Source organism: Toxoplasma gondii, chromosome IX (genome assembly GCF_000006565.2).
Source record: "Toxoplasma gondii ME49 chromosome IX, whole genome shotgun sequence".
NCBI classification, from domain to species: domain Eukaryota; phylum Apicomplexa; class Conoidasida; order Eucoccidiorida; family Sarcocystidae; genus Toxoplasma; species Toxoplasma gondii.
Window position 1 is genome coordinate 1,593,690 of NC_031477.1, and position 13,495 is coordinate 1,607,184.

The 13,495-nt window shown below is 51.6% G+C and overlaps 2 protein-coding genes across 2 annotated transcripts; both read left to right on the top strand.

Moving 5' to 3' along the window:
* Positions 1-539: 539 nt before the first annotated feature.
* Positions 540-8,147, top strand: TGME49_265380 (tetratricopeptide repeat (TPR)-/ U-box domain-containing protein). Its single transcript, XM_018781399.1, has 7 exons — positions 540-2,659; positions 3,632-3,730; positions 4,834-4,907; positions 5,543-5,692; positions 6,191-6,294; positions 6,656-6,727; positions 7,307-8,147. Exons 1-7 carry the CDS (start codon positions 2,398-2,400, stop codon positions 7,329-7,331), a joined length of 786 nt encoding a protein of 261 aa, XP_018636302.1. The 5' UTR covers positions 540-2,397; the 3' UTR covers positions 7,332-8,147.
* A 1,436-nt stretch (positions 8,148-9,583) lies between these two features.
* On the top strand, positions 9,584-12,520 carry TGME49_265370 (hypothetical protein). The gene is made up of 2 exons (XM_018781398.1): positions 9,584-10,243; positions 10,701-12,520. Exons 1-2 carry the CDS (start codon positions 10,013-10,015, stop codon positions 10,896-10,898), a joined length of 429 nt encoding a protein of 142 aa, XP_018636303.1. The 5' UTR covers positions 9,584-10,012; the 3' UTR covers positions 10,899-12,520.
* Positions 12,521-13,495: the final 975 nt, after the last annotated feature.

Genomic DNA, 13,495 nt, shown 5'->3' on the forward strand with positions numbered 1-13,495 from the left:
GCTCGAAAACGGCTTTGAGTCTTCGAGACTCGAGCAGAGTCTCAGCCGAAACAAACTTGTCGCGCACCCTCAGTCGAACGGCAGACGCTCTTAACAACTTCGGTCCAGGTCTGGACAAAAGCCAGCTTGTTCAAACCCAAGTGAAGTGCTTTGTTTTGGTTTTTCCTCCGCACTCACTTAGCTGGCTTGCGCAGAAAACTTTGCGGCCAGACGTCGCAGCGCTCGCTGACCTCCGGATGCTCTCACTGAGCGACAGGAACTGGAAAGTGTGTCGCAGCCCGAAAGCTGAAACGCTGCTCACTTCCCAACAGGACAATTCCATCCTATTTTAAATCTCACGGCTTCTTTTTGTACAAGCGACTTCCAGGAGCGACGCGCTCCACGCCGAAGCAGCGCTGACAAAGACACGGAGCATGCATGCGCGTTCGGGAGTTTGGAGGGGGGGGCATGCCGGTCGTTTTCTTTCGAGATGAATCGTTTTCCTGCGTGCTTCCCCACGAATTCTGTCGTGAACGTCGCTTTTCCATTGACCTATGGAACAGAAAGCGGAGAATCTCTGCAGAACTTAAGCCTGAAACACCGCTGTTTCGTCGCGGATGCCTCAAGTCCCAGTCCGCGTCTTGTCCATGAGCCTTTTTCGTCGTTTCCCGCGCTGCACACCGGCTTCCCGTCTTTCTTTTTCACAAGGAAAGACGATGTGAACCGCCGAACGTCTCCGCACGCGCCGGTGGCACGTGACTCTGCCGCCCCTGAGGCCGCCGTAGCGAAAAACCACCCGACCTCCGCAGAAGAAATCATGTGAAAATCGACACACACACGGAATGTAAGTGCAACTCTCCTACACCGGATGCATACTCTTCTTGTGTCGCCTCGTTCCGCTCCACACACGCTAACGCACAGCCGCAGATCTACCAATACATGTGTATATAGGTGTGTATTTTCTGAGCTGTTCGGAGGCGCAAGTGCACGGATAGCAGAAAGCGGGGCATGTGGGTTGTCTCTGCCTCCTGTATTTTTCTGAATGTAACTCCACACAGAGGTATGCAGAGTGTAAGGTGTGGCTAGGAGAGTGGCGTCCATGTCCACCTGTTTTTTTTTTCGCGGACCTATGTTGTAGATTCACGAAGCGTTTTCGGAAGGGCTGCGAACGCAGTCTCGCATTTCCTCACTCGAGTAAAGGGTGCATTTCTAAAGGTGGAGACTTCGTTATGGTTAGGAGAGTCTGCGCATGTTTTCCGCAAAGTTCTATTTCGACAAAGATTTGACAACTTCAGAGAGTTCCTGCGGGCGACCTTGACTCCGCTGCCGCCTGAAGCACTGGCAACAGACGGCTCTTCTTCGACCTCGGGGCATCTCGGATCCAAACGTTTTCTTTCTTCTGCGGCGTTCAGCAAAGCCGCAACTTGACGCGCCTCCTTTCTCTCTCCCACCACGTCGATGTATGTACGCGTCGGAGTGTCTTCTTCGTTTCCCGCTCTCTCCGACTCTCTCGTCTCTCCCGCTTGTCCGCTGGTCACTCCACAGCCTCCTCGCCCTCTTAGCGGATCTACAAGCCTTCACACTGTCTCCGTTGTTTGTCAATTCGTTTTTCTCTTCGAACATGCGCGTGTGGAAGTAAACACATACATTCTACATACATAATACGTGCATAATGCATATATGAATACATTTATGTGTATGCATAAGTAAACATATATGCATACATAAATACATGCATGTATATATATGTACAATTGCATGTGTCTACATGTACATCATCCCGTGAATGTATAAATGGACTGTATTGGTGGGGTCAGTTGCTACGTCTTTAAAAGCGCTCAGGTGGTCCGTGCGCGGCGTTTTCATCGAGAGACGGAACTGGGTGCTTTTGCGAGGCGCGAGTTTCTCGAACTCGCAAGAATGGAGGCCTGATAGATCTCTTTGCATAGAGATCTTCCTGGAAGCAGGCAACGACACAAACGTTTGTCAGCCAGGTCGCGAGGAGACTCTTGTGCGTCCCAGCGGAGCTCCTTTTTCGGCGAGAAAACTCACGGGTCAGAAGCCTCCGGGCGTGGAAGAGAAGCGACGGGGGACCTGACGCGGTCCGTGGTCCTTCTTCTCTCCAGGTTCCTCGCCGACGCGTCTGGGAAGATCCTTCATTTTTCTGAATCTTCGTGAGATCAAACCACCTGCATCTCGCGACACACGCATCTTTTTCTTCGTCTGCGACTCCGCTTTCGCTCTTTCCGCCCTCTGACCGGCCACGTGCCGGAGACGCAGCTCAACTAGCCACTCGCTCGGGTGTATGTACACCCGAGGCGAGCTGAGAGACGAGGCCGTGGTCGGTCGGCGAAGGGCAGGTTTCGCGGCAGCTGCCCCAGGTTCTTTTCTCGGGGTTTCACGGCAGCCGCAGCCACCATGGACGCGACTCAGGCGGCGGCTCTGAAAGAGCGGGGAAACCTCTGCTTCAAGAAAGGCATGTTTCAGTCGGCCGTGGAACTCTACACGAGGGCGATCGAGTGCGATGGGAGCTGCGCCGTCTACTTCACCAACCGCGCTCTCTGCTACAAGAAGATGGGCAAGTGGACCCTCGTGCTGAACGACTCCAGGGAAGCCATGCAACTTCAGAAAGACAACGTGAAAGCCTACTTTCTCATGGGCGAAGCGCTGCTCAACCTCGGTAAAAACTCTGCGTGCCGGAAACCCCACTCCCTAGAGCCACAAGTTGAGCGCCGACGACTGTGGCGGCCAACTCGTGTGCGTTTCTGCTCTTTCTTTCCAGCCTGCTAGACGCAACAACGTGTCGGGAGACGCAAGAGCTTCTTCTGATTCCTCTCAATGCGTTCTGGATGCCTTTGTTCGGGAGAACGTGCTTTTTGGATGTGCGAGAATCGCCGTGAGGTCTGTCGGGGAGCGAGGCACCTGGCTGCTTCTGTGAGCAGAAAGAGAGAAAGTTTCGCGTGCTGAAAGTGACTGCGCTGGTTCGAGAATGGCATTTCATTTCACTTGAGAGACGGGGGTGGAGATGCATCACGTGGAAAATATGGAAATAGAGAAATCCTCTCTTATGTAGCAGATTATGCTGATTTACTTTTTTCACAAAATTCGTTTTATCCAGATATGATTGGTGGTCTGCTATTGTACCTTGCATCCATAATGAGAAGTTAGTTTTACTCCAAATGGTTAAAAAATCGAAAATAAACAATATTTAGAAAAATGTTCACTTTTAAAGCGTTCTTTTGTATTTTAAACGGAAACATTTCAAAGAAATCCTTTTGTGCAACGTGAGACCCGGGGCTCGAGGCCTCACCCACGCACTGGCGGCCTTGCGGTGCTCACTGGCTGCTCCACTCGAGTGTAGTACAGTCACGAGCCATGTACAGAAACATGTAAAAACGGGGTATGAAGCAGGTGAAAAGCGTGTTCAGACGAAGGTGGAGAGTGTGTGATGGGCGTGCCGATTCCGTGTGTAGAAGCAGTTAAACGACATGCACAAAACCAAGAAGGCATGCTTCGGCGTGCTAAAAAGCCGGGCATAGAGCCCGTCAAAGTTTTATATCTGGACTACTCAGGGATCACTTGTAGGACAGCCTGTGCATGCGATGCGCTGACATCGGTGCGTAGAAACATCTGTCTTTTTTCTCTTCTCCAGGTTCGCTAGACGAGGGCCTTCAGTATCTCGTCAAGGCGCGAGGTCTGGCGACTGCGGCCACGCCCATCAGTCAGGAAATCGAAGACGCTATTCATCACGGTAAACGATTTTCTGACACTGCACATGGCCTCGACTTTCTCAAGGCGATTTCGCCACTGGCACGCAGTGCGTCACAAGAGAACGTGCGTTCTTCCGCTCGTGCATGTTATCAAGAAATCGTCTCACAAGCAGATCCAATTCAACTCCACGCCAGTCATGTGGTTTAAAACGATTCAAAGTGAAGAGAGCGTCTCTTCTAGAAACGCATAAAAAAACAGATCATCTTGGTCAGAAATGTATCTGTCAAATCAGTTTCTAAAACTCCGTCACTGTCTTCCGCGAGCACAAGCCGACGCCTCTCCTCTCAAACACAATCAATCGTCCACCTCTTTCTATGTATGTGTATGCATTCATATACACACCTGTATGTTCTGTAGAAACACACTTATACGTACATGCGTAAATGAATATACTTGTGTAGATATTTGCATCCTGATGCATACATAAGATATGAGGCTTTGCGAGCCGCCGAAATGTGTCAACGTGCACAAATAGGGAGAAGGAGGCGAAGCTGTGAGTGCATGTGCATGTACACCGGGAGCGTTTGGATACGCCGATCTGAGTGGGGGGTGGAGGCAGAAACAAGCATGCGTAGACAACCGTGTGACGGGTTTTCGTGGAACATTTTTGGGAAAAGAGACTTTCTACGAACTGGGATAGCTTGTCCGTGCCCGTCTAGCTAGCTAGCCCACTGCATGTGCCTCTGAGCACTTCAGAGACTTCCAGCGATGCAACTTGAAGTTTTTCTGCGCGTTTACCACCTCTGTCTTTTGCGTGAGCAGTTTTCTCGAAGCAGCGAGGCGGAATCAGCTCAACGCATTGGATTTCACGTTTTCGAGGAAATAGGAAGCCTCCACATTGACTGTGTTGTAGGCGTTGGCGTGCATGCGAAACAGTCTGAAGTTTTCCTCTACCGAGCGGCGGCCTCGCGAACAGAGGGGTCTAGAAAAGAGTCGAAGGCTGTGCTAGGGCGGGACCTGGAAGTCCACTGCGGCCTGGCTCGTTGTGTGACTCTTTTTCGACGAATAACGCCGAACGGGTTCGCGCTTTTTCAGCAAGTCTTGTGTGGGTGTGGCCTCTCTCCGTGCCGTTGCTTCTCTCAGGAAACAAGCTGCGTTTTTCTCAGCAGCGAGAGCAACGAGCGACGGAACGCGCTGAACTTGCTGCTTTCTTGCGGGTAGGCGCCTGCTTAGGCTGGTCGAGTTTTCTAGGGAAATCGGCGTTGCGTTGAGGTCCAGCGGAGACACAACTTTCAGATGGGACTAGAGAGACGGCTTTCTTTCTTCAGTGTACCCTCTGTTCTCTCCGACAGCTCAGCGACTTCTCAGAGGTCACACGTCTCGCGCAAAGTGCTGCTGCATTCATCCGCCAGCAGGTGTCGGAAGACCTGTTTTTTGCGCCCCCACCCCTGTTCACCAGATACGCCGGAAACACGGGGAAAGAACATTCCCCGTAGATCAGCATCCAGACCTTGTGAAAGGTCGCCTCCAGGAATCCAAGCTGACAGCCTGTGTTCGACTTTACAAAACGTTCACAGCTATTCTGACTCTCTGGCGACAGTGTGTCATTCGTCCCGTCTCAGCGCTGATTGCTCTCAGTCAACGTAATTCAATTACGCTTTTCTCCATCTTTCCTCGACTGAAAATAGAAACATAAAAGTGGCAACACAGATGCCCGCGGACATGCGGTACACGCGTTTTCATACCGTGGCAACGAGGAAAGGGAAATCGCTTCTTGGAAGTGCCTACGTGGATGTGCATGCACTGACAGAAGCGGAACTCGCTTGAGCTTTGGTAATTTTGTCTCGGTCAGAACTCACTGGAGACTCTGTACACCACCGGCGGAGTGTCACATGCAGAGTTTGAGCTGCGCATGCAACAACTCGAACGCGTTTTCGAAGAAGCCGAGGAGACGTCGAAGCCCTTCGAAGTGCCAGACTGTCTCTCATGCAGTATCTCCATGGTGAGGCTTTAGCACCATATCCATGTTGATCATTTCGGCGGGTCTAGTTCTTGCAGGAACAGGCGACCCACGGAGCGCTTTCCTTTTCTGTGGCGTTTCCAATTTCTCAAAGGATGTTCGTGCAATGCCGGATGGTGGGTGCTGCTGCTGAATGCATCCCTGAATCAGAAAGTGAAATGTAAAACCGTCTGTGAGGCACCTAGATCGCGGTAACTATCTGTGTGAGTCGACACGACAGACGGGCGCCCGGTCTTCGTCTGCTCAGATTCAACCTGTGACATGGAAAAGAACAGCCACAAATTCAAGCAGAGAGTGTCGGGGTAGATCGCTGCACACGCCACTTCACTAGAATAGCCCAGACAACTAAAAATGTCGAAGTTCAACATCCTAGCGAGAGGAAATAGGGACTTTCATGTTCCGCCTAGCCTAGAACGTAGCCGTTGTGGAATAGCCTCTGCAGAGCATGCCGATGAATTGTGGGTGGATCGCACGCGACAGGCAATTATGAACGATCCGGTCATTACCCCGAGCGGCATCACATACGAGAAAAGTCTTCTTCTCGAACATCTGCGACGCAATGGACATTTCGACCCAATCACTAGGTAGGCCCGTTCAATTAAAAAAGTACGTAAATTCGTGGATGGTGAAACCATATACTTGCATGTCAATACGTACATGCATATATATACTTTTGTATGAGAGTATGCATACATGCACATAAACATGTTTATGCGTGTATACATTTGCACATATGTGTATATGTGGTGGTGTTACTATTCCGTCTTATTAGGCGACACGGGAGATCGTTGCATGGGTTTTGTATGTTTATGTGGTGTAAGTGTTTTGTATTTCTTGCCTTAAAAGCAACGACTTTTTCTGTTAGTGTTCTCACTTCCTAGGAGAGCCGCGCGGCTCTCTGCATGCATTAGTCGACTACAAAGGTTTCTTTTGGGTTGCCTGCAGAAAACCGTGCCCGCCAGATGCTCTCGTCCCGAACTACGGCATCAAGGAAGCCATAAAGTGGTTTTTGGGGAAGTAAGAACTCTTTGTTCAGAGGAACGCAGCTACTTTGCTCAGAACCACCGTACCAGGAGAAGTCGTCTCTGAGACAAGATCACTTATAAGTTGTTCAGGGAGTCAAAAGTATCGCGCGTATGCATTCCACATAGGAAACGCCTCCCCGGCACGCCGAGCCAAGTCTCCTGTATTCCGATTGGGCTCGCTCCAAGGGCGTCGACTGTCTCTCCACCACATGGCCGATTTCGTTGCATGCGCTCGCTGAGGGAGCAAAAACTGTCGGTGAACGGACACAGTCCGAGAGGCGGACTGGAAGGCGGGCCAGAAGGTGGCTGTGTTCGTGGGTGCACGAGGGGAAACTCGCAAGGAAATTGAGACCTTGCGTGTCTGTGTTTACCGGGTCCGAGTTCTGTGGCGCTTTTCAAGACCATCGCATCAAGTGTACTGAGTGTGGTGGTGTCGAAGAGTGCGCGAGTTATGGAGCCAACAACTTCAGGTATGGGGGGAAATGCACGTTTGCAACACATCGTGAGATTGAATAGCGAGCCAGATGCGCGTGCCGGGCTCTCTGTCTTTTGCCGACACGTGCTTCCACAGGTATCCTTGGGCGTACGGCACCTAGAACTCGGACTCCACTCCGTGAGGTCTCATCGACGAACAACTCACTGGCTCTGCAGCTAGACAAGCACACGTGCATCTGTACGTGGCCGTGAAAGCCCTCGTGTGCCTTGGTCGGTATCAAGTCAGCGCGGATCGTGTGCTTTTATAGTTTTTCACTAGTCGCCGCCACACGTAAAAATGGGCCTCCCAGAATGAAGGCCTCAGATATCTCGAAAATGAGGGAGGCCTCGACTGTCTAAAACTGGTGTACCTGTTTCTGAATGTCCTGGTGTCCGTTCGGGTAAATGCACATGCACACACGCATCAGGCGGTTTGGTCGAAAGCTGGAGCGTTCTCGAACTTGAGCTGCGGCAGCCGCGCATGCAACGACGGAAAAACAACTTTGTTTAGAGGATGGAAAGCGGCCGGCGCGAGGGGCTTCGGGTGTGTGCCACGGGGTATCGTCGCTCTAGGTTGAAAACATTCCACAAGGGGTTGCATCATCGTTTTTGTGAGATTCGCACGCGGCAAGACTGAAGCGCGCCGTTGTCGCCCGTCCAAGCCCCGAGCACCTCGCTTTTCTCGGAAAAGTGTTTGCGACTATGCCGCGGAAACAGACCTGTTTTCGCTGGCTAGTCCTGCTAAAAAAGTGAAGAGCAGCCGACGTGTTGCCTGATGGAAAACGGAAGGAAATGCAGAAGCACAGTTGGAACGCGAATCTAGGAAGTATCCATCCACATTTTTCGCGGGCTGGATCCGAGTCTTTTCGCGATGTGTCCGAACCAAGTCCGTTAATTCAGGAACGCGGAACTGGATTCTTTTGTTCGAAGTGGTCGGCTTCTTTGAGCAGCTGTCCGCAGAGGACGAGTTTGCACGTTTCTCCCTAGATCCTGTGCGTCGATGTGCGCGGGGATAATCACTTTGTCGCTCGATGAGCTGCACTGAAAAACTCGCGCCTGTCAGTGATATCATGGAAGTAAATGTCCCGCTAGTTTGTAGACTCCGCCCGAGAGGATGGTGAACTCGATTCGTAAAGCAGGAGGCAAGCGGTTCCCGTTGAGAAAAGCGAGGTAGACGGGCTGGTACTATGGGGGGATGTTTGCTGTCGCGTGCATGAAAGTGAGAGAGTATGCGCACGAAATGGACAGTGGAAAAGCAAATTGGAAGATGTTACAGGGTATTCCCGTTCCTGTAGAAGTCTTCTGAGCGGATGACGTTATGTCCACCCGCTGTTTTTGTGGGAGATCCCGGCACGTGGCTGTGATGGCGCGAACATCGCCATTTTAGATCCGTTGGGACAAAATATCGAACCGAACACTAGTTCGCTAAAACAGGAATAATTCTGGGTTTTCAACTGGGCGTCCATATTTGCAACTGCGAACTATCAGGAGAGGAAAAGTTAGGTTTAAGCGCATCCTGTGTTCCGGTGTGTATCATCTGAGGAGCCTCAGTCTCATAATTGCTCGCTACGTGGGGGGGTGTCAGAGTATTTGGTAGCAGAGGAAGAAAACTGGGAAGGCGCAAGATGTCCTTCACAAAAAGACAAGCTCCTGCAAACAATGAAGTTACACGGGAGACGTCTACGCACTGCTTCCGTTGCGCACTGTCGTGCACTGTTCATGTCGTCACTTTTAACAAAAGCGAAATCTCTCCCTGAACCTTCGGGAAGCGGCAGAGGTATTTTCCTTTCTGCGAGTAAACTGAAAGGGGTCAGTCGGGTTGCATTGCTACAATTTCGAGTTGTTGGTGAGTCACACCGTGACACGGAAATGTTGTGTCTGGGGAGTTTGTAGAAGTGTGCAGAAATACGCGCACCCTTGAATGAACTGCACTGTGTGTAAGCTAAAAAACGCTCGACGTCGCGATCGGTGGTCAACATATTCGTCTAGAAGTTCCTCTGCGAGGCAGAGACATGGCTGCCTTGCGTTACACGTTGAAATGCAGAGAGGATGTTTGTGCCTCATGCAGGAGTCCCGGCACTCTGGACGGCTGGTGTTCAGAAGGGGAGAGATCTCTACGAAAGTAGACAGAGAACTGTAATAGAGGTACTTCAATATGTGCTGTCTTTTCCCGAGTGTTGAATAAGGCAGCATCAAATGGACCAGAAGGAAAATTTGTGTTGTGTGCTTCCAGGGGAAAATTTTTGTCCCTGTGTTGCGCATAAAACTGGTCGATATGTCTGTCGGCTTGATACGTTAGGAGAAAGAAGTCGCTAGGACTTTTTTCGACATTGCTTTGTAGCGGCGAGAGTTCCCGTCTCGCGAATTTTGCAGCAGTACCACCCGAAAACGTCGGCACTTGTGCTTCGAGTACGCTTGCAAAGTCATGCAATTGCGCAGCCGCTACGAACGTTCAAAACCCCCGAACAAGGGCGGCATCTTCGAGGAGTTGCGGACGGCTTTGCGCAGAAACGCGGTGCCTTCGGTTCTGGAAGCGAATTCCCGTCAGAATTCATCTTCTCGCTGAATGATCCTGTTTAAAGTGTTTCGTTGGTCGAACGTTGTTCCAAAGGCGCGCGGGTTGCGCTGAACGCACCGCACGCATCAGAAGTCCTGATTTCGACGTCTCTTCGTCACCGACACCTTGCTTTGTCTTATTTCCCTTAGGGGAGGTCCTGCTGGTCTCCCACATCGAAGAAGGGTGTATTTTTAGCCTCTCGAAACTTCCGACGGAGTTGCTCCCTTTCCCCAGACTTCCGCGAACATGCAGTCCGCAGAGATCACGGCGCTAGAGTCGCCTGCCATCAAGGCGGCGCTCGAGTGTTCTCCTGAGATAAATCCCGCCCGGAAGACTGTCGGAGTTCACCTCCCCTACACAGGCCGAGAAACGCACATTTTTTCGCGCGTCGGTCACTTTACCCCGCCCGGCTACCACTACAACTGCAACAACCGACCCTCGACGGCGGTGAAAATCCTCATGAGCGACAAGGCCTACGTACGTCCATCTACAGTTTGCAGAAATGAAGAAGCAATCCTGTGCAGCCTCGCTGGAGATGTGAAGAGAAATGCCTAGCAAAGGCCTACTTTCAGCTGTCTTGAGCAATCCAGTGGGGTGGTGGTCTGTGGCAGTCAGAAGGAACGTAAATGAGAGACCACACCAGCGGGGCGTTTCCGACAACTTCTGGTGTGCAACTGGGATGCGATGTTTACTTCTGCATCGGGCAGGCCTCTCTGATGGACTTGTGTCCCAAGAAGAAACAGCGGAACCCAGTGTCGCGTGGCAAAGGCTTCTGGCCGCTGCGTGTCGCTGAGGTCATGAACCACTGTTTTGAATTCCAGGCGGGGTTTTCCCCAACCTACACGTGTCATTGTTGTGTATAATTCATACAAATCAACTGTACTGTGTCGAAGAGTCTGAGCACGCTCTTTTTCTGCTGCGTCCGTGTCTTCAGTTCGCCAGGCAAGCTGGCGCAAAATTCGGACTGTTCGCCCTCGGATTCCTCCTGTGCTGGGGACCCCTTGATCAGTGCCTCCTGAAGCTGCGTCCTAAGGTGAGAAATCGGTGCAGTGTGCAGCATCGGTGTTTTTCAACTTTTTGCTCGCTTGTTCGTAGATGGTATTCTTGGTTGATGCCCCCGCCGTGCAGCTGAGGACAGCGGGAGTGAAACCCTCGCAGCGAATACTCATCAGAAGAGTGTAGTTGATGCAAACGCTACAGGTACACCGTAAGCGTGTTGTGTTTTTCCGTATGCGCTTTTGCAGCAACGAGAGCGACGTGAAAAGATGGCGTCCGCGTGACTGCCTTCTTCCTGCGGTCGCGTGTCACCTGGATGAGAAGCGGAATGCGATTAAGTCAACAGCTGCTGCGTTCGGGGTGTGTCAGTGCAAAGAAGTCGTGTCAGGAGAACAAGGCTTGCCGACGACAAACGTTTCGAACCTTCTGTATTAGGGTGAAAATACGGATCGCCAGTTGTCGAGGCCGCTCCAGAATTCTCAGTGGTGGCAAGCACCGACGTGCCAGTCGTTGTTATGTCGTGCCCAAAATAGGCCTGTCTCGCCTATGACGCTTGGGAGCGGACGCAAGCCGTGCTTCAAGCGCAGAGAACATTTTAAGTCATTTCTATGCACTCTTGCTGACAAGCCTGCGACAAACGAGTGAATGGACGCACACTTCGACTTCTCGCGCACTGTCCGCATGGAGAGGAACTACGTTCTCAATGTGAGCGCAGTGATGGCGATGTGGTGAAACTCACTGTTAAATCGTTTAGTTAGGAGGGCTTTCTGAGTCTGCTGGTATCAGATGGCGAGGCTTGCAAAGTGCTGGCGAAATCGGGCAGAGCCCCCTTGGTTCAAGACAGACACTGTAGGTGTGCAGCCAGTACGTTCTGGCAACAGAGCAGGGCGCCAGTTCGAAAGAGTCCGGTGTCGAACTGCGACGACATTCGGAATAGTGGGAACTTGCTGCTGATTTTGACACGCCTACATTTTCTGGCTGCGGTGGACGCGCGAGGAACCATTAAGCTCCAGATGAAGAAGACGCACGGGCCAGGGGGGACCCTAGAGTAAGGAGAATTGCCGGCAGTCTGAATTGAGGCTGGGTTTCAGCTTGACGTACATTCGCTATTTATTTACCGGAGAACCGAGGCCTAGTAGTGGATCAAGACAGGAGAGTCGCAGACAGCAGCTCAGCAGCTGCGTGACGGAGCAGCTTTCAGAAGGACCGTGACGCGTGCGCTACAATCCACGACAGTCCCGCTCCACCGTTACATCCGTCAGGCGCGTGTTGGCTCGCTTGGAAAACTATTTGTTGTGCTGCCCAAGAGAGGGCAAGGCACAACTGCGTGCCAGGTCAGCTGACTCCACCGGTACGATGTAGATAGCTTCACTTTACATCAGTCTGAGGAGTGCCAAGAGCAAAACGTGTGCCTATTCGAAGAGCATTACTGCAACCCCTTACCTCATTGAACGGGCACGTAGAGGCCTTAACGGTAGAATGCTCCTGAGTATTTTGGCGGCACAACTGTCGCGACGAATCTGCAGATTCAAGTCTTTTACAAACCGTTACATGATCATGGTGGAACTCGATTAATGCCAACACCTGTACACAAATGTAGGTGACATGTACATGTCTAAGATCCGACCTCTCTGCACACACCCTCGGGATCGGCGGCGCTTTCCTGTGCACTGCCGCAGAAAAGATAGCTTGCCGAGGGAGTTGAACACGATTGGCAGAGAAAAGGACACCACGGAACGACATATTAAAGTGAGTCACATCACCGCAATAGTTTGCACGAGTGGGGGGAAAGGATGTTCGAATGGTTGGCCAGAAGAACATCTCAAAAAAAAGGTCACGATTATAATTGCGAAGGTCGGAGTCTAGCGCCTTCAGACCCTGCCGTGGTGGGCTCTCGGAGGATAAACCAAGACGGTGCATCTCCACCGCCAGATACCTCATGATATGCTTTTCGTGGTAATGAGAAGACTTACACGGAAGATCCACAAAATTCTTTGCCTTTGGCTCTTCAGATAATGGATGGGGATTAAGGGGGGTGCGTGTTCTCTTTCTTAGTTTTCCAACACGTTCATACCGCAAGCACGTGGAAAAAGCCTTTCTCACTGCGTCCCTAGATCGCCGGGACCGGAGTTCGGGCGGTTCCTGCCTTCTCCAGTGCTTCTCTATTTCAGTGAGCTGTGGAATGTGTTGAAGAATAACCAAGTGTAATCGCGAGTGCAGTCAATCCGTCGGCGCTACTACATTGTGTGCAGCCCAGACTCGCCACTGTGTGCGTACACGAGTGTTACTGAGTAACTCCCTAGCACCCCTTCGACAATCTTGATGGGGCAGCTCGACCGCAATTCTGCTCACATATCATCGCATAAGTCGTGTATTCTCCGAAATTCAGTACACAGCCAGTTGGATGGGTGAACATATCGAGACCAACCGTCCCCCGTTCAGTACCGCGGATCCCACGGATAGCGAAGGGGAATCCAGCAAGCAACCACGCGTATGCCGTGTTTGTGAAGAAATGAACGGAACACTGTGGGGCCAGTAACACACAGACGAAGAAACGCGTCTGAGGTCTGTTGACGAGGAACGCTCCACAACTCACCAAGAGCTATATCGGCGCCGGATGCTGGCATCGGTGTGGAACACGAATGGCATGCAGCACTGAGACTCTCATTATACTACTTCTCGATGCGTTGCACCAAGAGCACACCATCCCGCCAACGTTGAACGTGAGGAAAA